The following is a 24,543-nucleotide window of genomic DNA, read 5'->3' as shown; positions in this document are numbered from 1 at the left end:
ATTTGCCGCCCCGTGTTTTTCTTCCCCTGAGATTCCCTCGACTGCGTTCCAGCTTGACAAGAGTGAAATGAAGAGAATCTCGTCCATACGGAGTAATAGGTGCTCATTGCTCAAGAACCTACACAGCCTAGTCTCGGTTTGGCGGCGAGATGCATGCTAAGACCAAGGTGGGCCGCACCACCTTGAATGGCAAAATGGATCGGGCCATGGGTTCAAGGGAGGATGAGGCTGGCTGGATATTGGCCTGTCCCCTTAATCTGATGTCTACACCAGGTACTTATCTAATCTATGTATCAACCATCCGTTGTTGATGCATTTGCTTACCGCCATATGCTGACTGAAGGTGGTCGCAGTACGCCCAGGACGGAGTACTAAGCATGAACGTGCAGCCAGCCATTCATCGTGCAGACCGACAGAAAAAAGACCCGACCATGGATGCAGACGAGCAGCCACCATGATTATTTTCAATGACTTGTGTGCTTGGAAAAGGCCCAAACTTGTCCAATGAGCCAAGTCCCGGTAGATCCGCTGCACTCCAGCCGGCACGGTATGCGTAAAGGTGGAGGAGGGCGGGCTGGCGGCTGGTCCAGATTCCTTTTTTGTCACTTGACGTTTACCAAGATCCAGCCCAGCTCGCGCTTGATGGTTGAGTGGTCTTTCAGATGGATGGCGCCTTGAAGCATGTGCAAATGCAAGTTAGGCAGTACCATCCATATCTGGAGGTAAGGTAACGCAGGGAAAGGAAAAGGGGCAAGCTGCATGTGACTGAGACCATCGCTCACATCTACCTTACCTTACGGTATAATGTGTCAGGCGCATCTGCATAAGGTACTGTATGTACTGTGGTATCTGTGAGTGAGGTACTTGGGCGTTAGGAAGGAAGAAAGGAATTCCTAGGGCTGCGAGGAGGTGCCTGACAGATTGGACATTGACATCCCGTGGGGACATGGTGACATGTGCATGGCGGGACGAGGAAAGAAAGATCCAAAGATGGGAAATGGGAAACAAGGTGGGAAGGTGACATTCCGTCCAGCAAGGCAGGTCGGCCCCAGTTCTTTTGGCAGATCGGCATCGGAGCGGAAAGCACCACTCCGCCCTCACTTTCCTTAGGTACCTTGGGTAAAGAACCCTTTCTCGTCGTGCCGTCCTCGCTTCTTTCCTCACTCGAGCTTGTAGCCTGGCAGGGCTTCTCCGAGGAGGCACAGGCAGTTCGGGTCCTTCCAAAAGTCAAGATTCACCATCGGATACTACCAAGTACCTAAGTTGGGTAAAGGACGTGAACGTTGAATGTTTGCGAGCCGAAGCTAAAAGTCATATGCACCTTGCGTTTACATAAGCCCACTCCGTACCGCAACAGGCAATTCGCAGCCGGAACCGGCCGTGAGCAGCCGGAGCTGGGACTTGGCCTGTGGTCGACAAAGGGAAGGTTGAGAGGCCGAGCAGTCATTGTTTGCTTTTGTTTCACATGGCGTCCCTTGCTCCCCTTCAAGCACAGAACTCACTACCTACCGCAGTACGACAGAACACAGCAGGATGACGAACCCCTCCAACCTTGTTCTCAGCCCCAGCACGCTCAGGTGTCTTTGTCTGACCTCTGAGAGAGAGAAGTACTCGACTCTGTTGCGGGCGGCCCTGAACGTCGTTGCTAACACTACCAAGAGACACAGCCAGTTTCCGACTTTCCTTTTAAGCTTCGCATCCATGGGCACCCTTGGCCCTTGAGAAACTGTCACCAGACTGTCAATCCGCGTCCGTTCGGCATCGCTGGCAGCCACCGGATTGGCCATTGCGTCTGGACCCCTGACCTTCACTTCCTGGTTGACTGCTTTCGCGCCCGTTCCAGAGAGCAACGAACGCCCTGCTTATGTACGGATACTTCCAGGCCACGGTAGTGGTGTTCTCATAGGGCGGGCACTGAGAAGCTACAGGGCACTGCAAGCCAAACAGTCCTCTCTGCAGCAACGTCTACTGCGTAAGAACGCCCGCTGCTGGATCCCAGGTTGTTCGGTATCACAGCTTGTGACCCCAGATCATGGTTTCGGAGAATGGAGATGATGGCGGTACTTTGTGCCTGGTGCTTACCTTACAGCCGCACTTGCTTGCGGAAGCCAACGATGGATGACATGGAGCATCATCCGCAATCTCGAGTGGGGCACACGTAATAGCGAGGAATCCAATCGTTGGGCTGAGCTGACCGGCTTCAGTGATCAGCATGCCTATCATCACCGCTCGACTAATTGATGCCTGGGCCGATTCGCGACTTCGCCGGCGACCATCTCGCAACTGTTACACAGCTCATGGTGTCGATGCAGGACCTTTGGGCACTCGGCGCAGACAATACCCGAATACGTACGCTGGGGCCCTGGATCTCACCGCTGTTCCATATCTTGAACTGTCTTGGAATGGCCTGTTGCTACTCGACGATCGATGTAGAGGTGTTGGTGTTCCATCGCGGCATCTCGTTCGACGACTGAACGAATCGAATCGGCACTGAGGCACCGCCGCCAATCTTGCAGACCCAAATCCGAGAGTGCCATGCGCCTTTACCATCTCGCAGGATGCAGCGATTACCCCCACCTAGTCGAGCGAACTTGTCCCTCTTGTCTATCATCTATCTAGGCACTACCTAGGTATCTAAACTTGTCCCGGCTGCTTTCCTTGCTGCAACATTGGCAAGACAATTCGCGGCAGTAGTTCCTCCTAGTCGACTTTTTCAGTTCAGTCGAGAGTTGAGACTCAAGAACCAGAGCGCCAGAGCTGGTCTTGATCACCTAAACCAGCTCTACCGTCCGGGGACACTAACAGCCATTCCGCCCAACACGTCATGGCCCAAGTGCAGGTACAGCGTGGCCAGACAATTGTTGTTCAGACGGTTCCAATCAGCCGGGCTCGTTAGACCCGAAAAACACATTGAGTGCACTTAGTAGGCGTTGCAGGTAGTTTCTGTTTCTCCGAGAAGCTTTGGTGACGATAGCGCGAAACAAGCGCTGGAAACGAAACAAACAGACTTACACATGCCATGGACTCGACATCACTACTTCTGAGCAACAGCAGTCGGCCTGCAACGTGTCACGGCTAGGGCAGCCTCGGCGTGCGTTCAGAGCTCGTCAGGTGCAGTAGGTGCAGAAGGTGCGGACGCCTATCGTGGATTCGGGGGACGGTCTGATCTAGGGCTTCCATCGGCTCGAGACGTATCACGCCGTGGCTGCGACTGGGTAGAAAGGCTAACCCTTCATCTGTGACGGCGCCCGTCTCCCGTAACCCGTCCCTACTTCTGGGCGGTGTTCTCGACCACGGTTCCAGGTTGATCGCCGGCCCAAATCAGCGGCTGCTAAGCCTGGGTGCTTGGGTATAGGCCGAGCATAGGTATGTTACGGTTAATCTTCATGAGGTGCTCCGACGAGTGTGATTCACCCGCCACAACAGACACCCTGTGGCACTTGCACAGTGAAGAACAAGAAGAGGGAGAAGGACTACACATCTTCCCACCTCTGAACGCACACAGACGCACTATCCGTAGGCACAGCTGCACATAATTACGGCTTGCGCATCTTGGGATGCCCAGTCCTGTGGCATGTGGGCATCCCCTTTTGTGGGAGGGAAGATGAACCCTCGTACCCTGCCAGGCCAGCTTGCAAGGGAGACCCGAGTTAGCCGTCTATCCAATCCGAGTACGACCCCACCATACCTCACCCACGCGAGACTGCAGCCGGCGTGTGCCTGCCCTTTACTGGCCTAGCGCCCGATCGCAGCGGCAGACTGGGCTCCAGTGATCCAGATGGTCAGTCTTGGAGAGAACATCTGACTGACACCAACAATGTGCCCTGAAAGTCGGCGCCTTTGCGGTCTCTGAGAGTGGTCTGACACACGGAGCGTCTGCCGCCTTTTCACCTATTCAACGGGATTGAGATTAGGCCAGCTCTTTTACCGATGACGGATGAACGGAGTTGGGGTCGGGGTTGTTTCTTCGCCGTCCTTCTCACCAACGCCTTGCGAATCGAATGCGCATCGACGATTCCCGAAATGTTGGTTCCCCTGGCTTTCCTAGTCGGGAGGTTCAGCAGCAGCCCACACTTCATTTGGCTGGACTCGGGATAACCCTTCCCGTGGCGGGAGGGGAAATGGAGACGCGCAACTGGTACTGGAGCCAACTGATTATAGCTGCGCTACCATGGTGGTCCCCAGCTGGCCGGACGAGAAACTAGACGACGTGGTTGTAAACCACCCTTCCGGGCACCTCCCCCTCGGCAGCCGTGTTTTACAGGCAAAGTTATGTGATAGGATTGAGAGTTCTTCCGGCAAGCCTCAGACGAGGGGAAACCGGAAAGGCTGAAGATTTGGACCAGCCATCCATCTCTGGAGGTTCAGCCCTCACCGGCGACACCCATCCAACACTACGCAAACACAAACACAGTTTGCTGTCTGTCATCATCTTGCAACACAGATGCAAGAAGAGTGTTCTCTGGATGCAGGAGTTCAGCAAAGAAGCGAGGCAAGTTTCTAGCCAGACGCACAGAAGGAGCTGATACTCAGAGAGAGGCTTGTGGCCATCAGCACTGATCTGGAGGTGGCCCCTCCTCCGTCAGGGAGCTCGTCACTAACGGTCCACGAAGAAGCGGTGCAATGGGCAGACGGTCGGAGAGGGAACCCCGTCCCGTCCGATCTAGGGTCTCGCAGTTCGCCGACGAGCCGATGCAAAGACGATGTGGAGGCGGCAGTCGCTACCCTGTCAGTCTTTGTGTACTCCGTACTGGTCTGGTAAAGCCAGGCTGAAGTTGCAGCACAAAATTGCACAGCACATTCCGCAAAAGACTGGGTCAGACGACCCCATATCGAAACGGCCGAGCTGGATGTCCACTAACCAAAGCAGCCAAAAGCCACGATGCCATGCTGGGCTGATGAACATGCCAACTAGCTACCTACGGAAAGCAATACCCATCTAGTTATGCGTCAGTGGCAGAGACAGCTAAACAGGGTGTTTTGGTATGATGCAGAGGAGAGGAACCGTAGGGAGGTGGGGCCTTACCACGGCACGGGTTTGACCATATGGGCATCGTCACCACGTTAGCGGATGCTCCATTGTTAGCGGTCTTTTCATGGACGGGGCCTGAGTTGGATGAGATATACATAGTATGAGAGAGAGAAGCCGGAAAAGGGAGAATATCCATGATTTCATTCGATGCTTCTTGGCTTGCTTGGCCTGCTTAGGGCTTTCGATGACCATTACGGTAGAACTGTGAAGTTTCCACCGTAACTCAGCACACGAAGGGGCATGGGGCTATGAGTGTGTACCGGTAGAATATACTCCGTACAGTAGTTGGAAAGAAGTGTTTGCCAGAGGCAGCGAGGTTTTACGAATTACCAACATTCCTGGTCTTCCACGATGCTTCCCCTGAATTTCCGCTTTGAGGGGATTTGCGAAAGTACGTATTTGCAAGTGCACTTCCAAGGGGGACAGCAAGTACCGCTCTTGCCCCAAGAGAGTCAGAACAGACTGAGTCTGGGAGCACTGGCAGCGCATATGTCGGACTTAGCTCACTGACCGTGTCGGGTTAAGGTACCTAAGTACCGACGCAGTACGGTAAGCTACAGTGTCCAATTTGTACTTGGTTGCACAAGTTCACAACAGAAACAGCCGGAATTCGCCTCCCACCTCAGTGCCCCGTCACGCCCAGGGCAGAAGGCTCAGTAGGTACCTGTATCCATAAGGTAGGTAGGAGTATGTGTGTTCCGCACCCACACGTTGGGTATCCCGCACCTATACTAGGCTCGTTCAGGCAAGTAGTGGGCAGCATGTGATTATATTGCCGAACGGTAGTCACGTGCTGCGCTCTCGGCGCGCCTTCCTTTTGTTTTTATTTTTATCTAGACGCGTAATTCCCTCGCCTAAATACCTCATTTTTAAACTATTTTTAATATAAAAAAGGTACTTTTTTTAATACTAAAATATGGGCTCTAGAGGCGTATTTCCTCTAAGTAAATTATGACTTTTAAAGTCGTTATTTTGAGAAACGCGTATAGTTAGTATCGGAAAGAGGGTATAGTAGAGGAAGGTGTAGCAGAGGAAGGTATAGTAGAGGAAGGTGCAGTAGAGGAAGGTGCAGTAGAGGAAGGTATAGCAGAGGAAGGTATAGGAGACCAAGGCGGGACGCACCTTCTATTCTCTAGAAATTTCCGGAATAATAGTAGCTCCGGGCCAGAAGTGGCTGCTGCGGCGGTGCAATCACGTGCTGCCCACTACTTGCCTGAACGAGCCTAGTATGGGTGCGGGATACCCAACGTGTGGGTGCGGAATACATATACTCGTAGGTAGGTGCCCGTACCGAGCAGCAGGACCGCTCCTGGCTCATACTTTGATTGGGGTCCTTAAGGTTCCTTTCCCCCTTCCCCCCCTGCTTACGCTCCTTCTGGGCAGCCCGGTTCATTTGGACATCGTCACTTCCTCCTGACAATCGAATTGCAAACCGAAGAAAAGGTACGTGATCGGTACATATCTCCGCCGCTGTATTTCCACCCAACAATACGTACCCATTCCATCCACTCCAAGTCCCCTCTTCAACTTCGTCTTCTTCTTCTGCTCCCGTCGGATCTTCTTTTTCTCTTCCTCTTCTCTCTCTTTTTCTCGCACATTTGCCATCTCCGTTCCTCTCTCGGCGCGCCCAACCTCGCAACTTTCTATTCCCCCGTCCCTCTCGTCCTTCTTCTCTTCTCCGACGGCAGGCCGGTTCGCCCTGTTATTGCCCCAGAGGCAACACACATCCTTTCTCTCCTCTCCTCTAACATCGACCCTCGCACCTGGTAGTGTGTACGTACCCGGACTCTCCTGTGAACGGATACTTTACGTAGTCCGCCGAACCAAAAAAAAAAAGAAGAAGAAGAAAAAACCACCACACCAAACGGCGACCATTCCAACTGCAAGTCCAGGTTCCCGCTGCGTCTGCCATCGCGTTCTCCCAAAGAAAGACAGGGACTCCCCTCTCTTCCCCTCGGCGACCACAAAAGACGGCACTCGCACGCCCACACCCACTCGCCCACAGTAAACACCCACCACTCCATCAGCACTCACCCTCCCCCTCCACAGCGCTTCCCGCACTCGCTGGAGACCTGAGAGAGAAAGCCAAAATCAAGTCAGCCCCTGATATCATCCTTTCCGGCTCCGTCCCTCCATCTCCCCACCTCGCAAATCGGCTCCAAAACACTTGACACCCTCGCCTCGCCTTTGTCAAGTACCTACCTACTGTACACCCAGTAAAGTACCTACTTCGCATTCCGGCACAAACGAACGGGGTACACACCTTACCGTCTTTTTCAACCTGCTCTTCGGATACCTCAGCTTGCCTCCCCGAGCTTCCCTTCAACCCTTGCCTCGGGCTCCCCTGCTCTTGCATCCGTCTTTCCCTCAACTTACATCTATACATCTGGACCCTGGTGGCCATCTGCTCCTCCTTGTCCGTTCTCCAACCACTCTCCTGCATCTCAGATCCTCTCGCCAAACTCCTTCCGCATATCTCGCCAGCCTTTCCAGTCTCCTTCTTGCTCAATCAGGTATATTCTGCGTACCTACTCCACGATTTCCACGAGAGACAAACGACATTGCGCTGCAGCCTCTTTCTTGACGACCCGAACTTACGTTTGCATTGACTTCGGAAAGTCAGACGTCACGCGATAAACGAATCCCGACCTGTTCAGCTCAGCTCCTCCAGCTTGACTACGCATCCATTTCCCCTCTCTTCTGCAAGACAAGAAGACTTGCGGGTTTCCATCACCGCTGCTCCTTCTCGGGATACGCACCCTGGGTCAACCAAGAATCATTCCCGCCATCACACGATCCCTTTGGACACCGAACGCTACTTTTCAAGCATCTTGTAAGCCTCTTGCCTTTCTCTTTGCCCTCGTCACCTCAGCTCAGCCCATCCCGCGCCCACGGACATACAAGGCCAACTGGGTCCCCGGGCCACTGACCGCTCACGAGTCAAGCCACTCAAGCCATTCAAAAGCCTTCTGTGTTGCACCCCCGCTAAATACAGCATAGCTCTCTGAGCCTCATCAGAGAAGGTGTTTCTGGGCTGACGCTAGATGATGTACTTGTAGGCCGCTCATTCCCTCACACAGCCTGCTCTCCAGCATCGACGTCCCCTATTTCTCTCTCTTCTTTGTCCTGTCGTCTGCCTCGCCCAACGCCTCTGCCGCAATCAACCATACTCGTCGCTGTGTCGACAAGACTTGCCAGTCACTGTAACGATCGATCCCACGTCAAGCACACTTCGAGACCAGTGTAACGCACCTTGCGGTATTGAACCACTTAGAACGGAATTTCCAGGACCCGAGCTGCACTGCACCGCTACCAGCATCAGCATCAGCATCCACCCCACTTTGGCCAGCTGCAAGTGGAGAGCTTGACCGATTTATACCCCTCGCATAAGACGATCCAACCCTCGTCCTGTCGGTCGGTTTAACCACGCCGGCTTTACTGCCTGCATTTCCATTTGGGAAATACTGGAACGCAATCGTCCTTCGACATCGTACGTTGACTGGAGTGGGATATCGCCCTGGTCGCGTCCATGATTTCATCAATACCGTGTCACTAAATTCCAGACTACCACGATGTTTCTCCATTCTGGCGCAAGCCTGCATGGGCACGAATACTCCAACAAGACCACTGCCAGCGGCACCCAGCCTGCGCGCAGGCATATTCTCCTACGTTCATCACTAGGCGCATCGCCGCTTCAGCGATCGTCATTCTCAACCGATGAAACCGAGACGCCGACACAACGTATCAACCGACGCCTTTCATTACAAGAGCCCGCCTCCGCTACACGCCCAGTACGCAGAATCCGACCGGTGTCTGACTTTGTCCAAAGAAAGGACCTCGTCGTACGCTTCGAGGAAGAACCTACCGTTGTAGGCGAGGAAACACATGGTCTCGATGGCGTGAGCGAAGACGAAGGCAGTCTGGTATCAGAGATTAGCGATACAAGCACTGTGAAAAGATCCAAAAGATCAAGGCGAGCTGCAAGGCAATGTACCAACTACATGCTAGCCTACCCTCCTCCAAAGCTTCGTACGAAACAGCGACGCTTCGTGTCCATCCGACCGCGACTTCTGCTGCAGCTACAACAACTATCGAACGACAAGCGGCCCATGCCCGCCATCGATGTCGTCCCCTCGAGCATGATTGCTGGAACAGTGATCCTTCCCCGTCTCGCACGACGCTTTCCCAAGATGTTCAGGGTCAAGGGACAGCTGGGCATGAATGGCCTCATCTTGGCCAAGAGTGAGGACTACGACAATAACGCTGACGATTCTGACTCGGATGACAAAGATCTCGATAAGCGCGACTTGGTTGCCGTTATCTCGCCGGTCTCGTCGCGGAAAGAAGGCGAGCGGAGGGATTCTGGCGAACAGACGGAAATTGTTTTGGCGGACGGTTCAGTTTGGACTGCCACTCAAACAAACAATGGGTCGTACGATTTCGTCCACGTTGACGAAGCTGGCCAAACGACAATTGCGAGATGGGCCAGACGTAGTGCCCGGCCTCTGTCCACGGCTACATGCACCGCGGCATCGACCCCCGCTGCTTCGGAGTACAAATTCACTTTCAGCGTCCTCGATCCACAGCTTCGTCGACACCCCGTTATGGCAACTTTGACGCCGGCTAATCTCGAAATCTTGGATAATTACACCACCGTATCACAATCCTCCGGTCGTTATCCTCCTACACGACCATTCAGCATGGATTTGACTGGCGACAAGGAAACTCCATCGCTGCCAACAGCATCCCACGGCGCGACACAACGAGAGACTCACCCTGTCGATGAAGCGACTCGAATCCTCATCACCGTAACCTCCGTATGGGTGTCCCTTCGTCATGGCCAAGGCTGGGCATCGTCTGCAGCGTCTCCTGTTCCGGGGACCTCCAGACCAGCACAGTCTCGTACTGTTAGCGGCAGCAGCTGCCAGAGTCGTGCATCAACCTTTCCGGTGTCAACGACGGAAATGAATCGGATCTCATCTCCACCATTAGTACAGCAACAAATTGCGACTCAGCCCGCATCAGTTGCGCCCAAGAGGACATTCTCATCTGGAGCCGCCTTCATGCAGCGCCGCCAGACAAAGCTTGGGGGCGAGTCGGTGACCACTGACAATGCGGCCGAGTCTGACGATCTGGGCGGGCTCGAAAAGGTGCCCGAACCCGCGCCTGTGAAGAGGAGTTTCTCCAAAAGGATACGGGATTGGAGCCACCGCTTCACTTCGAGGAAGACAGCAACTGCATAAAGACAGAAAGAAAAAAAAGGAAGAAACACAGGAACATATCAGGAACAGGCGCAAACACGCAAATAGGACACAGAGCTGGTTGAAATTCAGCATACGCTTTTGTAACTGTATTATTATCATTGAGCATAGGTATACCCGGGGATCGGAATCTGACAACGCTCGTCGTGCTGAGCGCACGGCGACCAAGAGTTGCGTACACTTGCTTGCTCCCTGTTCATGGTGATTAACAATGCGCTCGTGAGTCGTTGTAAATAAACCGAATCAGTCTACTATAGTCCAAAGGCGAGTAAGTTTTCCAGGTTATGATAGACTCGATGGATGATAGCTGTATGATTATTAAAATCTGCAACTTTGACGCAGGAACCGACCTGATCGCCGGGGCACAGCCAGGCGCATGAGTGTAAGGCTGAATGGGGCATCGCCGGAGTTGGAAACGGAAACACAGCGAAGGGTCTCCGGGTACATCGATCCGGAAACTGTGGGCCCCCGCGGGCCGTGAGCCCAGAACACACAGCTGGGAACGTGGAGTGATCCTTGCGGACGATCCCGATGCGTGATCCGCAGCGTCACTCATGATCGGCGATAGGGATCCACCCCGGTGGTGGCCCGTGTGGGGCACCTTTAGAATTGGAAGGCGAGCAGAGTTCGGTTTCTCAAGTGTTGCTTGGAAGGGGTTGATGGATTGCGACAACCGTGTAACTATCAAATCTGACCAAGGTTAACTCAACGTCGTTTGTAATTTGGAGATGACTAGAGATTGAGTGTGAAGTACAGACTATGACGCATCTCTGGCAGTTTCAATTGTCTACTCACATTCAGACTTTGCAAAACTTGGCTCGATTTCGGGGGAGCAATAATTGCTGGAAACCATGCACAACGCGCTGGATATCCCTTGCTCGAGCAGGAACATAACTCACATAACAAAATATAGAGCTCAAATAATGATGATAGTGATTCAGAACAAGATGCTCTGCTGACTTCAGTGGCGGAATGACTTGCGTAAAGGCCGACGGGCATGATTCAGCGACACACATCAACAGCCTACCCACTTCACCATAAAGTCAACGGAGGTCGCTGATAATTCTGCTTCCTTGATATTGAAAATTCAATTCATTATGAAATCCAATAATACATGAAGTCAGACAACAAAACTTCCTCATCCTTGTACCGGCGACCAAAACAGCCATGGGCGCGTGGAAGCTCGGCTGTGTTACACTGATTCTTCCAGGACGGAAAGACCAATATCAACCAGCGGAAAGCGACGACGGATTTCCAAATAGGCCAGCCCTGGTTCCCATTCAACATCAGAGTTTGATACAAGGCATACCGAATCAGTTTGCGATGTATTTGGCCCCTGGGCAGACGGTACCTACGACCTTGGCTCCTGCGTCGTTTGGAGAGACGTGGGGATCTTTTGGGCCAACAGGGCCGCCACTCGGGCACATCATAGAGGTACACGCAATTCCGGCATCAAGAAACCTTGGGAAGCCTCTGAAGACTATGTTCTATGATCCGAAAAGGGCTTTTACAGTAGGATACTCCAGAAGGCGGCAGTACGGGGTATAGTCGGTCCAGAAATTTGAGAATCGCGAGACAAAGGTCTGCTCTGCGGAACACGAACAAATCGGTCAGAGGAGTCTGAAAGTTCTTCAGTCTTGTACCATATCTAAGTCTTTCCAAAATAGTTCAACAAGTTGTTCGACTGCCCTGGCTTCTGCCCCTTTTTGGGGGATTCTCGTTCAACTTTCTTGCCAATCTCCAGGACAGACATCAACTCCTCGAACTCGGCTTTTGGAACAATGCCGCCGCTAGCTTCCTTATGGCCCCTGGCAAATGAGTCGCCTAGCCGCTCACTCAAAGTCGTGTCCTCGGCGCGAGCAGCGACATCCCGCAAAACCTCAATGATGTTGACTGGCGGCTCCTTGGCTCGGGCACAGCGCGGAACACGACATGAAAAGTTGACCATATCGGGCAGATATCCTTCGTTGGCAACCAACACAACCTCGAGCTTGGATGAGGACAGATGTGCCGCCCAGCGTGTGGCGATGACGGGGTGGACTTGGGCCTCTGAGCTGATGCGGAAGACGGCGATGCGGCCGTCGGCGGAAAACTTGGGGGGCGTGTGGGTGCAGCGCTCGACTTCGGCGTTAACCTCTGCTCTGGCGGCCAGCAGGAACTTGTTGCTCAGCAGCTCTTTTGGAGAATTCGAGGCACGGAGGGCTTTCCAAGCAGAAGGAACGTCATACGAAGCTGTTCGTCTCGGGGCATTGATGAGTGATACGGCGTCGTTGAGAGCCTTTTTGGTGTATGTTTTGAACGTAGACTTCATGTCGGGAAACGGAGGCTCCCACTTCAAGGTATTTCCCAAGTCTCCATGAGTACCCATGACGCAAAGCCAGTCGCAAGCTTCTCGCACGCTCTCGTGGAGACTTCGACAGATGAGGTACGTGAGTAGAGAGCTCGTCGCCACTGGTGGGGAGTCGCAGGCTGTGACATGCAACGCATCCTTTGGGTGGTCGTTTGTCAGTGCGTGATGATGATCAATGACTATACCGTGATGGAAGCCGTCGATGAGAGGTGGCGAAGAACGAGAGCCTTGGTCCAGGACGAAGATGTAGGTGGGCTTAAGAGAAGTCATCTCTGCCCGGCACGCTTCGTCGTGGATGTTATGGCCCTTTGGAGGCAAGTACGCAGTGATGAGAGATGGATCTAGGCCAAGAAGAACTAGGGTACGTTCCAAGATGACCCCAGATGTGAGGCCGTCGGCGTCCTTGTCCGGGACAATCAATGTGGGCTTTCCGGCAGAAACACTAGTAGAGTGTCAGTATGAGACTGAGAGAAATCGCCAGGCGACATATTTTCGAGTCCAGCAGTTGAGCTCGCGGATTTCTCAACCGTACCATTCGCGAATGAAGGATCTCGCCGCTTCCATCTTACTCTCTGGCGCGGGCCACACAATTTCGCCGTGATCATCCCTCACCGAGGGTGTCAAATGATATTCGGGTACTGCCGGCCGTGATTTCTTGATAACGTTTTGACTTCCACTGGAAAGGTTTGCAGCTATCGCGGTGCGTTTCATAGCGAAAAGAATGCTGTGTACAAAGTAATTGCTGGCTGGCCTCAAGCGACTATCATAGACATAGAATATGGCTCTTGATCGTGGCCTACATTTACTTAAGTGCATGGCTAGGTATGATAAGGTAGTGGTGGCGAGGCTGGGACCTTTTGCCAGAAGGAAGCTGTTGTCACTCGTCACACTTCAATCTGTGGTCACAGTGCAAGCTCGAGCATGTCGTCATAGAACAGCCGCGGTTCCTGGATCGACGCTTTCCACCACAGTGTATGTTTTTTGCTAGTGGGCACACTTCACACCGTCCTGCAATGGCCAGAGTCGCACACGTTATTGCGGCAACGGTGCGTACATGTAAAATCACAAGCGATGATGCGTGGACCGTTCGGATTTCTACCGTATTCATTTATGCCCTTTCTTTTTACATTTCAACTTGGCATATGTTCACTTACCTTAGATACTGGCTTATCTAAGCCCTTGTATTTATCGCTTTCCTTATATAATCGCGCCAGCAGGATGTACGGAGGGCTAGGATGGAGGAAAAAGCATGACATATCCCGTATAGCGGCTCTCATGTCCAGTTCTCCTTCCTCCCAGCATCTGTCATCCGAAAGGACTTTTTTCTTTCTCACGAAGAGGAGCCTGCGCAAGCTGTGACTCTTGTCTAATAATACGCCGGCTGCAAGACCACCATAACTGCTCATGATAAATGGACAAAAATGGATGAAGTTGCCATATCGTAAATCGATATTGTGATTGAAGACAGAACTCCGTATTCGATTGGCGAAGCAGGTTGCCCCGTAATTGCTCATTCGCTGAAGGGACAGTCATCGATTGTGGATTCATGTCAGGGCCGAGGGAAGAGCTCGAGAAGGACAAATTATAATTTGGCAATGATGACGTGAAACGCTGGAATGAACTTTCTTGTGGTATCCTGATTTCTAAAGTAAAACAAAACCGATATAAGTGCAGAATCCTGGAGGAAATCGTAGAGCAGTCTAGGCTTTAACCATAATTAAGTGTGATAAACAGCAACATATTCAACCTCGTACGTTCCGCCAGACAAAGTGGTACTGATAGGTGTCTTCTTTCCGTAAATGGCATCGGGGAAAGATCCGCCAATGGCCATATTGAGTAGAATGAAGTGCGGCTTTTGTACAGTCCCCTTCCAGGTGGCTGCTGGCATTTGTGACTGAAGAACCTGATGGAACTGAACGCCGTCCACATACCAGCGAAGCGCTTCTACAGACTTTGATCTGTCGACCTCTACGGTAAAGGTATGAAAGTTACCGGCACAGGAACTTCCAGGGCAAGAGCGATACCCGCTGAGGCCAGATGGCTCATTGCAAGCGCCACCAGGCTGGGTGCCGCAGTGCAAGACGGCATAAGCGCGGTCAAGATTGTTGATATTTTCCATGATATCGATCTCACCAACTGCCGGCCAGTTCCTAGACAAGATGGGTTAGACTGAAGGTCTAGGATAGGCCGGGGGTGAAAAGCTTACCAGTAGTTGCCACGATATTCAGCGCCCAGGGTCCAGAACGCGGGCCAGTAGCCAATACCAGCGTTGGTTCCTAGATTAGGGATTTTCAGACTAGCCTGGATCCGCATGGTCTTCCCTGGCTGCGCCATGAAATTGGCTCTGCGAGTCTCAATCCTGCCGGAAGTCCATGCTCCCGTGGAAGGGTTCTTGATGGCGGTGATCTGAAGATTCCCAGCGCCATTGACTCGGATATTGTTGGGGCTGTTGGTGTATGACTGGATTTCCGATGTGCCCCAATTTGCTGGGCCGCCGGGGTAACTGGTCCCAGTGTCGATAATCCAGTTATTCTGGTCTGGAACTGTGTTGGCTTTGCCGCTGAAATCGTCATACCACACCAAGGTGAAACCGCTGACTTTGGGTATTTGGGCTTGAGACGTTGACAGCAGAGCCAGCAAAGCTGCGGCGGTGCTAATGGATCTCAACATGATTGAGGAAGTGACCGGGACGTGAATGGAATGTCGATCAATTTTACCGGCTGAAGTTACTCCTGCGAGTGTGAGGATAAACAAAAGGTGCCGCTGCGGAAAACAAAAACGCCAATGAGACGATTTCACAATTGAAGGAGTGTCGTGGAGAGGATTCCGGTGAGTGTCACACGATGCTTCGAGGAGGTGACCAACGTGAATGTATTATACTCAATGGCGGTGGGGTCAAGGCCAACTCACGAGATGGTCTAGATGTAGCTTCATCAGCTCTTTTCGGGATGCAGCACCGGCTCGCTGCGTTCCTGTGGGAGATTTGTTGACGGCAGGGTCCAGAAGCGAAGCCAGACAAGTCCAGCCTCCGATCCCAAGCCCATGGTTCCAAGCTAGGCACACTTCTCGGCCACCCCACGGAGAGTACTGGTGTGGGCTCGCATGGTATGTGAAAGAAATGAGACTAGATCAGCTAGACGCAAAGCGGTAGCACTGAGACATATGGTCGAGATCAGATAAGACGCTGTTACCAATGCGGCTGTCAGCTGCGGAAAGACTGGCTTGGCTGGCCAATAACTCTGCACATCCTGGCAGCCTAGCACTCGGGCTATGCAGGACGAAAGAATCTCATGCTCAGCCGCGTTTGCTCCATGTCGAGTTTGGAAATACTCATCGCGGTGGCAATTCCCTCCCTAAGGCTGGATGTGGTTCGCCATCAACCATTGGGACACCAATCAGTGCCCTTCATCCCTTAAATTTTTCATGAAGATGGGATTCTAGGGAAGTTTTCTCGAATCAGCAGAATTCTCAAACACACTAGATTATGGGAGCAGTAAACGTGGCTGAGGATAATAACGTCGCAAGATAGATGCAGTGTCCTCGTACGTCGGTTAGATCGCGGACGTGTGTCAATGCAGTCGGCCTATAAAGTCGCTTTGCGTAATTCAAGGAGGTAATGAACATAGTATGGAATTACTCTTTCAAACAAAGTCTACAGGGCCATGTTACAAGTTCGCTAGAGTCTGTCAAACCTACCAAAGCCTTGAAATCGGAGTATTGATGGCTTGAACCACCGTCGTGCTTGTTCGTCCAGCCTGAGATCACAGAGTCTTTGGTAAAACTCCAGCCGCGGTCCCATCCTCAGCAAATCTGACAGCGAAAGTGCATCACCGAAGCTGAGCTTGTTTTCTTCCTTTCCTTTCGGATGAAATTCTCCGACAACGTCCTGATCCTTGCTGGCATATTGAGGTACACGTATTGCTTCCACGTGGGCATCGGAACCTGGCACGAAGATTGTGAAGACCAACTAAAACACCCACAACCATAGCGGCAAGACCCCACACAAATGAACACCCTCATTGGTCTTGAACATCTCCGGCTGATTGGGAGGTTCGTCCGGAAGAGGGAAAGCCTTGTAAGCCCATTGCAGGAGCTCCACTTCCAGAGGATGAAGGAGTTGGACAATCCCTTGATACACCCTTGGCAGTTAGCAGGATGCAACAACAACAATTTCGTCTGAGATTCCATCAACGTCCTTCACTCAAACTCATCTTCTATCTATACAGATTATTTCGAACGAAAGTTGTACCTTCCATCTGACTGAAATACGTCGACTAAAGAACCTGACGCGTCAGCCGCTCCATACTTCTCAAGTTCCGTAATGCATGCTTTGGAAAGGGAACCACAAATGATTGTCTCGGCACCCATGCTTCATTCCTCGGAAGCACAATGCCGGGATGATGACTGGACTGGTCTTCGTGATCGAGCGGAAAGACGCAAGAGACAAAATCGCCTCAATGTCAGAGCCTACAGTATGAGGCCACCCAACCAGGCTTAGTACTACCGAGAGATTGCTGACGCGGCTCACAGGAAAGCGAAAGGCTCTCGAATTGCATCAAATTGGGCAGACGGAAACATCAACGCCTGATATGTCATATGGATCTTCTAACAAAGAATCACGACCTAATCTGAGCTCGGGAACAAGTCTAGATTTTATACAGTGGGCTCCACCGGGACAGCCTGCAGCTGAAGCACACCGCTGTTCAAATCCTCGTTCTGAAAGAGATGAGAGCCAAACTCGCCTAGGTGTCGCTGCGAAGGGGCTTGTGATATTTGCACAGATACAGCGACCTGCACGCAACCACAACAATGGCAAATCGCGCTTAGGAAGGCGTGTGCCGCCTTACTTCCAGAATCCCACTACATGGCTCCCTCTGTATAAGGATCACCTCATCCCGCTGGTATTTTACAATGTCTTCAGGGCTACCATTACCAACATTCATATCCTATCTCTCACGTCTCTGCTCACTAGCCCATGCACACCGGACCTTCACACAACACCACTATTTCCAACACCTTGTCAAGTGCCAGAGACTTTGATGCCTACTCCCACGCAAAGCTCGACACCCCACGAATGTTGGATCGACATTTTCCCATCGGGTGGCATGCGCGATAACGCTATCAAGTTCCGTGATCAGTACAGCCAGCATGATCTTTGTGCTGACTTAGTGGGCTGTCAAGAAGGCGATGCCTGTCTTAATCAACCGGGAATCATTGCTTGGTCAGACCCTTGGCATCCTGATGGTTGGGAGGTCACAGAAAGGTTTGTCGAGAAATGGGGCTTTTTACTCAAGGGTTGTGAGGATGTCATGAGAGCGACCAACAAATGGCGCGCAATGAGGGACGAGGAACCGCTTGTATGGGAGCTGGAGTAATCTTTTTTGTCGGTGGACTCTTCATGGCCGCAGATATTGCGCCATGTCTGCACATGATGCTTTGTTCTATGAACTCGTTGATCATGCATTGATTTTGATAATCGAACAAAGATCTGCGAAGCAACCAGCAGTGTCCATACCACATATACCCCTGACCTATGACGCATGGTCAGTAGACATATCTAAACTGGGGAATCTCCTTGTCCGTTTTATCAAGTAGGTTCAGAGACACATCATTTCCAACGCCTGCGTCAAGCTCCCCTCCAATGCTGTCGCGTCGCTTATTTTCCCACACTAGATAGTAACGAAGGACGAAGCACATCAGGACTCCAAGACTATAACATATCAACATGGCTAAGAAACCAGAGCTGTAAGACGGTGCTTCCCACTCGAAGAATAGTTGCGGACCGATGATGTTACCAGCACAGTAGGCGATGAAAATCTGTTGAACTCAAATCAGTCTCAGACCCACTGACAATGGGAATGTCATACGTACCATCGCATTCACTGTAGTCTTTTTGGTGAATCCGCCAAAGTTTCCAGAAGACATGGACAGGATCATGGGGAAATTGGCACTGTACGCGATCGTCAGGCAGTACCCCATAAACCGTGCCCACTTGAGTTCTGATTGTATCTGGCGAACCATAGCAGCACCAGCGATAGAGATGGCAAGGTTTAGTGCCATCCAATAGGTGCGACTATTGCGGAAGTAGGTGCTTCCTCCAGTGGCCATCAAGACAAATATGAGCTGAAAGACCGACCCCAGCATCTGCACAAGGAGGGTGTTGAGAGTGCTGAAGCCCATTCCTTTGATAACGATGGATCCGAACCCATGGACGCCACCATTGGCAATCTGGGCACTGATCTGAATGCCGAAGAGTAGCCAAGCTTTGATGTCGGTCAAGGCCTCCACGCACTGATACAACTTGAACATGTCACTTTTGATTCCCGTCATGTTTTCCTCGACACGCTCAATGGCCTTGATACGATCAGCTTCGCTGAGAAATCGAGCCTTCATCGGCGTGTCAGGTAAGAGGAAAAAAATTGCAAATGACCAGGCTGTAGTGATTCCGCCAAAGATAAGAAAGACGGCCTGTACTCGCAGGAATCAGCAACTTATTCGCTGGCGGATTGTAGATGAAGTAGATACCTTCCATGGAGCTATACTATCAACGTGACCGATAGCATAGGCAACAACTCCCCCGAAGATGCCGGCAACAGTGTTGCCAAGGAACCAGGCGCCATGTCGTAGAGGCTGCTCTGAGCGTTTGTACCACATGGAGATAACGATACTGAGGCCTGGCGCGATGGCGGCTTCGGAAACACCCAGCATGATTCTGTTTGCCAGTAAACCACCAGCCTTGGAGCAAAGCGCAGTGATCATAAGAATAATTCCCCAAGCAAGACTTTGCAGGTCAGTCGTGCATCTTAGCTTCGTCGGCTAGGGAAAAGTGCTCACACCGAGACCGCAATCATCTTGCCGACAGGAAGTCTGACCATCATGACTCCTGCAGGGTACGAAGCAATAAGGTAACCAAAGTAGTAGATACTACTTGCCCAAGAGTACTCGGACCCATTTAGATGCAAGTCATCCCGTAAGCCCATGATAGCCGTGTAGCTAAGAGCAGATTTGTCAAGAAATTGGAAAAGGTACGACATGGCCATTACTGGTAAAAGACTGTGGCTTGGAATTAGGATATATTTCGGCCTAGGAGAGGTTGATTGAGGACTCCGTAATTACCATAAATCGATCCTTCGGAGAATCCTCTTGTCTTCGCCGTAAGCCAGACCTCGGATCGAGGTGGTGCCTTCGCCAATATCTTTCAATGTCTCATCGGCTGGGCCTAAGCCTAGATGAGGCTTGCCACCTTTCTCTGACATATTGAAGGTAAGGATGAATGAATCGCGAGCGGTAAAGGAGAATACGCAATTCTGCAGGAGGTTAACGATGAGAGCCCCCGTGAACTTTAGTGAGAAAGCAAGTTCGATAAGCGAACAAGGTCATGCTATTTATGCGTTGCCTTCTGGAAGCTCGTCGTTCCAATCAGTTCAAGCTTAGACGCAATTGGCGCAGCCCTGTTCACTCAGATGGCAGTGCGGCCTCGGTCAAAGCCTCATGAAAGTGCCGGAATTGGCCACTTGCGATGATATTGTGGGGTTGATAGTAAAGTCATCGCGGAACCAACAGCTGTCTGGCCGGAAGTCGTGTTCCAATACGATGCCTCTGACTAGTGGCTGATCAACTTGTCACTGATAGCCGACGCAGCTCTGGGGGCATGGACATTAGCCGATCCACATATCCGCCGTGCCGGCCCATGTCATGTTCCAACGATGCGGGGAAAAATGCCGGACTCTAGTTTTGAAGGGACATGGCTATCGCGGCCGTCGACGCTACTCAAGCCTGCTTGGGGGAACCGGACAAACACCGAACTCATACTGGTGGCTCAGATAACAAAGAGGCCCACTTCGCCGGATTGGAAACGCTCACGAACGTCTACCCGTCTCGCAAGATTGTTCTGCATCTCTATGATGTCCTTGAGAAAGACATGGGCCCTGTCGAGGTTCTTACTGAACCGACTCATAGCCTGAAAGCGGCTGATAACCCATTCGCGGTGCAGTAAGTCGTCTGTCTCCAGAGCAACCATGAAGAGTGGCCACGCAATGCGTGCCATGGCCTCATCGCCTTCATGCTTGAAGGCCTGGAAAGCCAGATTCATGATTTCTCGCAAAGCGTTTCGTTGACGAGCTGAGAGCATTGGCGTGGCATCAAATCGCGTCAAACGAAGAAATTCAAGAACGACGGCATGATAGTGAGGTACAATGCCGCGAATGTTGGCTACTAGCCGATGTGAGTTATTCGTGCTGATGGAAAGCTCTGCTGCGACCTCCAGTAGTTCGGTGAATTTCCAACCCACTTGTTGAATGGTCATATCGACAGCCATGACGCGGTGTTGCTGCGAGGCATCATCTTCATGTATGAGATTAGCGAGCTGAGCAATCATAAAGCGCAATTGGCCGCATGCTCCCAAAAGAGCATAAACATTCCTATTCTCCACGTCGTCGAGAAGCTCCGCTTGGGGGTATGAATCAGCCCACATACTCCGGTAAAGTGGATTGGAGAAACGGTGTAACCTCTCGAAGGCGTCGAGCGGTTGAAACGGGCTGGATATTCCACTGCTAACTTGGCCATCGAGGGCACCCATGATTTTGTGGAGGGCGCAGTTGAGTTGTCCGCCAAGGCCGTATGAAGCGGCAGCGGCATCATGTAGCGCGATCCAAACAAGCATTCTTGCCGAGTACAGTGATAGGCGGGAACCACTCGCGTCTTGTCCTCGCCTCGTGAGGGCTAAGCTTTTCCGATTCGCCTCCGGTGAGGGCGCCGGTAATTGAAGCAGTAAATCCTTGAAGCGGTGTTGTAATATCAAACTCGCACCGACGAGATGATTGGACAAGCCCTGGCACTTTCCATCTCCATACTTTTGTTCATAGAGAAGCATGAGATACAATCCTGTACAGACTGCATCAAGATCCAGCTGACCATTGTCCTCACCTCCGATGGTGTCGGCCATCATTCGGAGAGCGGAAGAGTAATGCTGAATGGGCGTTTTTGGGCCACGCGCCTCTTCGGCATTTTTATTGCGCCGGAATTCCAGCTCCCGCCCCCCAAGAGCAAGTACCACATGCATGACCATAGCATCGGTCTGGGCAATGTCGAACATGATGGAGTACAGCGAGTAATCCGGATTCTTGGTGTGGTTCTGTTTGGCGAATGATGTGCGAAAGTACCGGATTGCCTCGTGATCAGCCGACGAAAGATCAAGTGAGCAAGCCCCCATCCCCGGAGCCGACGGATTAAACAAAGATAGAGCCTTGGACTGATCGAGCTGAGACATTGTCTGCACCCATGTCGGCAAGCTGAGTGACGTGCCAACTCCTCCAGCCGACGAGGAAGACGATGATGAGTCGGGGTGAGACGAAAAGAGCCGATCTTTGCGTGCCTTGCCCCTCTTCGTAAGCTTGACGCGAGGTGCATAGTCGCAAAGAAGCCGCAGACGTGTGCAACGATGACAATTTGGCCGCTGCTCATCACATTTGACCTTCTTTGTGCGACAAGTCCAACACCCATTTCTCGAACGTGGTCCACTCCGACCCTCGCCCGTGCGCGCCGCCGTCGCCGCTGCTGCGGACGCGGTGATACCGACAAATCCGGCGGCGTCTAGGGGGGGCCGTTCATCGGTAATAATGGGGAGACCGTCGGCTGAAACTGAGCTTGTGCTGCCGGGTGAGCTCCCGTCGGCTTCGGAGGGAGAAGCGCTCATTGGTAGTGTCTAACCAACTGATTCGAGGTCGGCTGTATCGGCGAGTAGAGACTTCCAACTGAAGCACTTGAGTGGGGATCGAGGGCTAGGGTGTTCACCGAACTCCCAAATGAACAACGTTACTGCGTAGGCGCGTCTGGGGAAAAGAGGATAATTCGAGTGGAAATTGTGGATGATATGACTGAAATGCCTCCGGCGCGCCGCCGCTGGAACTCATGAATGATTGAATTAGCCGACGAGGGAATACGGAAGTGGAACGAGAATTTCATAATATCAGCAGAAGGAAGGGATGATAAGGAAAGCTGACTGACAGATTGAAAGCAAGGTACGGAGTAATGAGCTTAGCCATTAGCAATACCGTGTGGTGAGTAGCGGTTAAGTCTCATCGAATGGAAACAAACCAAAATTGCCGACCATCGGCTATCTTCCGTGCCTATCTGGAAACTGTCAAGACTGGAGGGTCTCCTGGTCGGCTGGCTAGAAGCACCGATTGCCGATGGGTGGCACCCCCTTCTCAGCTGCGGAGCGCAAGCTCTCCACACCAGTGCGTCCACACCAGTGCGTAGGAGATGTCTTGACGGGAACAAATGAGCTTGTTGGAGTTAGGCCTTTAAAAACATGTTGATGAGCAGTCAGTGATTTTGAAGAGCAGTATACTTAACATTTATCGAAGAGGCTCCTCCATCTCGAATTATATCTCGCCAATCTTTGGCATTTCTTGAAACCGTTTCGCTGCGAGTAAGGGATTCACGCTACGAATCCTATCACCATGTCTATTATTCAAACCCCGGTCGCCGCTAATGCTGCTGGGGAGCAACAGAGCGCCAACCCGGGTCCCAAACGAGTGCAAGGGGCTTTTGACTTCGAACAGGCCCGCAAGATCATCAACGCACACCTCGATGACCTAGACTCTTCTCTTCACAACGACGTCAACAAACAGCTGCACGCAAATCCGGAAACTGCATACAAGGAATTCTTTGCCCACGACACCCTCACAGCTTACTTGGAAAAGCAAGGGTTCTCCGTCAAAAAGCATACCTATGGCCTCGAAACGAGCTTCGAGGCCGAAATAGGCAGTGGCGGCCGTCAAGTCGTTGTTTGCGCTGAATACGATGCTCTACCAGACATCGGCCATGCCTGCGGACACAACCTGATTGCAACGTCCTCAATTGCTGCATTCTTGGGGGCTGCTCGCACACTCGTCGACTTGAAGATCCCTGGGCGCCTACGCATTCTCGGAACCCCAGCCGAAGAAGGTGGAGGCGGTAAAGCGAAACTCATTGATGCCGGTGCTTTCAACCCCCCCGAGGATATCGCAGCGGCCATCATGGCGCATCCAACTGCAGCTCATCAGGGCGGTAGTGGAGATGGTTCCTCAGGGCTGGCAGGCTTTAAGCTCATTGCAAGCCATAAGTTCCGCGTTGAATTCCGTGGAAAGCCCGCTCATGCAGCAGGCGAGCCATGGAAAGGGTTGAACGCGTTGGATGCGGCTGTAGCAGCCTACAACAATGTGGCTCTCCTCAGGCAGCAAATTCAGTCAGACGAAAGAGTTCATGGTGTAATCGAAGTCGGCGGCACTGTTCCCAACGTCATCACGGATTATACCCGCATGAACTGGAATGTCCGCAGCCCAACAATTGAGCGCGCCGATGCACTGTTAAACAGGGTTAAGGCATGCTTGGAAGCAGGCGCAGCCGCGACGGGCTGCGAGATAAACTACATTGTGTAAATGTTATGAGCGCTGCAATTCTTATGACTCTACTGATGCGGTGTTTACAGGGCGCCGACGTACATGAACCTACGAGCTAATAACACCCTATGCAAGACATATGTGGAAGATATGGCCGCGATCGGTCAGACAATACAGCTTCATCAGGCAAAACCATTCAACGCCTCGACGGATATGGGAAACGTGTCCTATCACGTGCCTAGCTTCCACGGCGCCTTCGTCATCCCGACCTCGCCAGATGTGGCAGGCCACAATCCCAAATTCGCGGCCGCTGCTGCAACTGACGAAGCTCACAAAGCGGCTCTCATGTGCGCCAAGGGTATGGCAATGCTTGCCGTAAGAGTGCTTGTCGACGATGACATTGCATCACAAGCAAGGGCGGACTTTGGAAGCCCGGATGAAGAGTGAAAAAAGGCTTAAGAGGAAGCCATATTGAACACTTGGAACGAGGGGTGCCATAATCTGAGGTATCCTAAG

The 24,543-nt window shown here is 52.1% G+C and overlaps 8 protein-coding genes across 8 annotated transcripts; 5 read left to right on the top strand and 3 right to left on the bottom strand.

The window, feature by feature from the left end:
• Positions 1-5,383: 5,383 nt before the first annotated feature.
• On the top strand, positions 5,384-8,422 carry CLUP02_00015 (uncharacterized protein; the record flags this gene model as incomplete). Its single annotated transcript, XM_049279069.1, has 11 exons — positions 5,384-5,423; positions 5,459-5,544; positions 5,620-5,688; positions 6,416-6,798; positions 6,925-7,036; positions 7,118-7,248; positions 7,348-7,524; positions 7,656-7,865; positions 7,905-8,003; positions 8,092-8,235; positions 8,275-8,422. The coding sequence occupies 11 exons, from the start codon at positions 5,384-5,386 to the stop codon at positions 8,420-8,422; spliced, it is 1,599 nt and encodes a 532-aa protein (XP_049135026.1).
• Positions 8,423-8,604: 182 nt separating this feature from the next.
• On the top strand, positions 8,605-10,275 carry CLUP02_00014 (uncharacterized protein; the record flags this gene model as incomplete). The annotated part of the gene is made up of 1 exon (XM_049279068.1): positions 8,605-10,275. One exon carries the CDS (start codon positions 8,605-8,607, stop codon positions 10,273-10,275), a length of 1,671 nt encoding a protein of 556 aa, XP_049135025.1.
• Positions 10,276-11,941: 1,666 nt separating this feature from the next.
• CLUP02_00013 (DHH family protein) lies at positions 11,942-13,354 on the bottom strand (the record flags this gene model as incomplete). The annotated part of the gene is made up of 2 exons (XM_049279067.1): positions 11,942-13,085; positions 13,176-13,354. 2 exons carry the CDS (start codon positions 13,352-13,354, stop codon positions 11,942-11,944), a joined length of 1,323 nt encoding a protein of 440 aa, XP_049135024.1.
• A 1,006-nt stretch (positions 13,355-14,360) lies between these two features.
• On the bottom strand, positions 14,361-15,313 carry CLUP02_00012 (endo-1,3-beta-glucanase; the record flags this gene model as incomplete). Its single annotated transcript, XM_049279066.1, has 2 exons — positions 14,361-14,793; positions 14,850-15,313. The coding sequence occupies 2 exons, from the start codon at positions 15,311-15,313 to the stop codon at positions 14,361-14,363; spliced, it is 897 nt and encodes a 298-aa protein (XP_049135023.1).
• Positions 15,314-17,043: 1,730 nt separating this feature from the next.
• On the top strand, positions 17,044-18,018 carry CLUP02_00011 (uncharacterized protein; the record flags this gene model as incomplete). The annotated part of the gene is made up of 2 exons (XM_049279065.1): positions 17,044-17,115; positions 17,179-18,018. 2 exons carry the CDS (start codon positions 17,044-17,046, stop codon positions 18,016-18,018), a joined length of 912 nt encoding a protein of 303 aa, XP_049135022.1.
• Positions 18,019-18,187: 169 nt separating this feature from the next.
• CLUP02_00010 (uncharacterized protein) lies at positions 18,188-22,606 on the bottom strand (the record flags this gene model as incomplete). The annotated part of the gene is made up of 10 exons (XM_049279064.1): positions 18,188-18,460; positions 18,515-19,111; positions 19,193-19,424; positions 19,478-19,696; positions 19,760-19,983; positions 20,158-20,253; positions 20,349-20,461; positions 20,507-22,282; positions 22,352-22,395; positions 22,461-22,606. 10 exons carry the CDS (start codon positions 22,604-22,606, stop codon positions 18,188-18,190), a joined length of 3,720 nt encoding a protein of 1,239 aa, XP_049135021.1.
• A 66-nt stretch (positions 22,607-22,672) lies between these two features.
• Positions 22,673-22,928, top strand: CLUP02_00009 (uncharacterized protein; the record flags this gene model as incomplete). Its single annotated transcript, XM_049279063.1, has 2 exons — positions 22,673-22,698; positions 22,790-22,928. 2 exons carry the CDS (start codon positions 22,673-22,675, stop codon positions 22,926-22,928), a joined length of 165 nt encoding a protein of 54 aa, XP_049135020.1.
• Positions 22,929-23,106: 178 nt separating this feature from the next.
• Positions 23,107-24,474, top strand: CLUP02_00008 (metal-dependent amidase/aminoacylase/carboxypeptidase; the record flags this gene model as incomplete). Its single annotated transcript, XM_049279062.1, has 2 exons — positions 23,107-24,062; positions 24,117-24,474. The coding sequence occupies 2 exons, from the start codon at positions 23,107-23,109 to the stop codon at positions 24,472-24,474; spliced, it is 1,314 nt and encodes a 437-aa protein (XP_049135019.1).
• Positions 24,475-24,543: the final 69 nt, after the last annotated feature.

The sequence above is a fragment of the Colletotrichum lupini genome, chromosome 1 (assembly GCF_023278565.1).
Source record: "Colletotrichum lupini chromosome 1, complete sequence".
Lineage (NCBI taxonomy): Eukaryota > Fungi > Ascomycota > Sordariomycetes > Glomerellales > Glomerellaceae > Colletotrichum > Colletotrichum lupini.
This window is presented reverse-complemented; position numbering and strand designations above follow the sequence as displayed.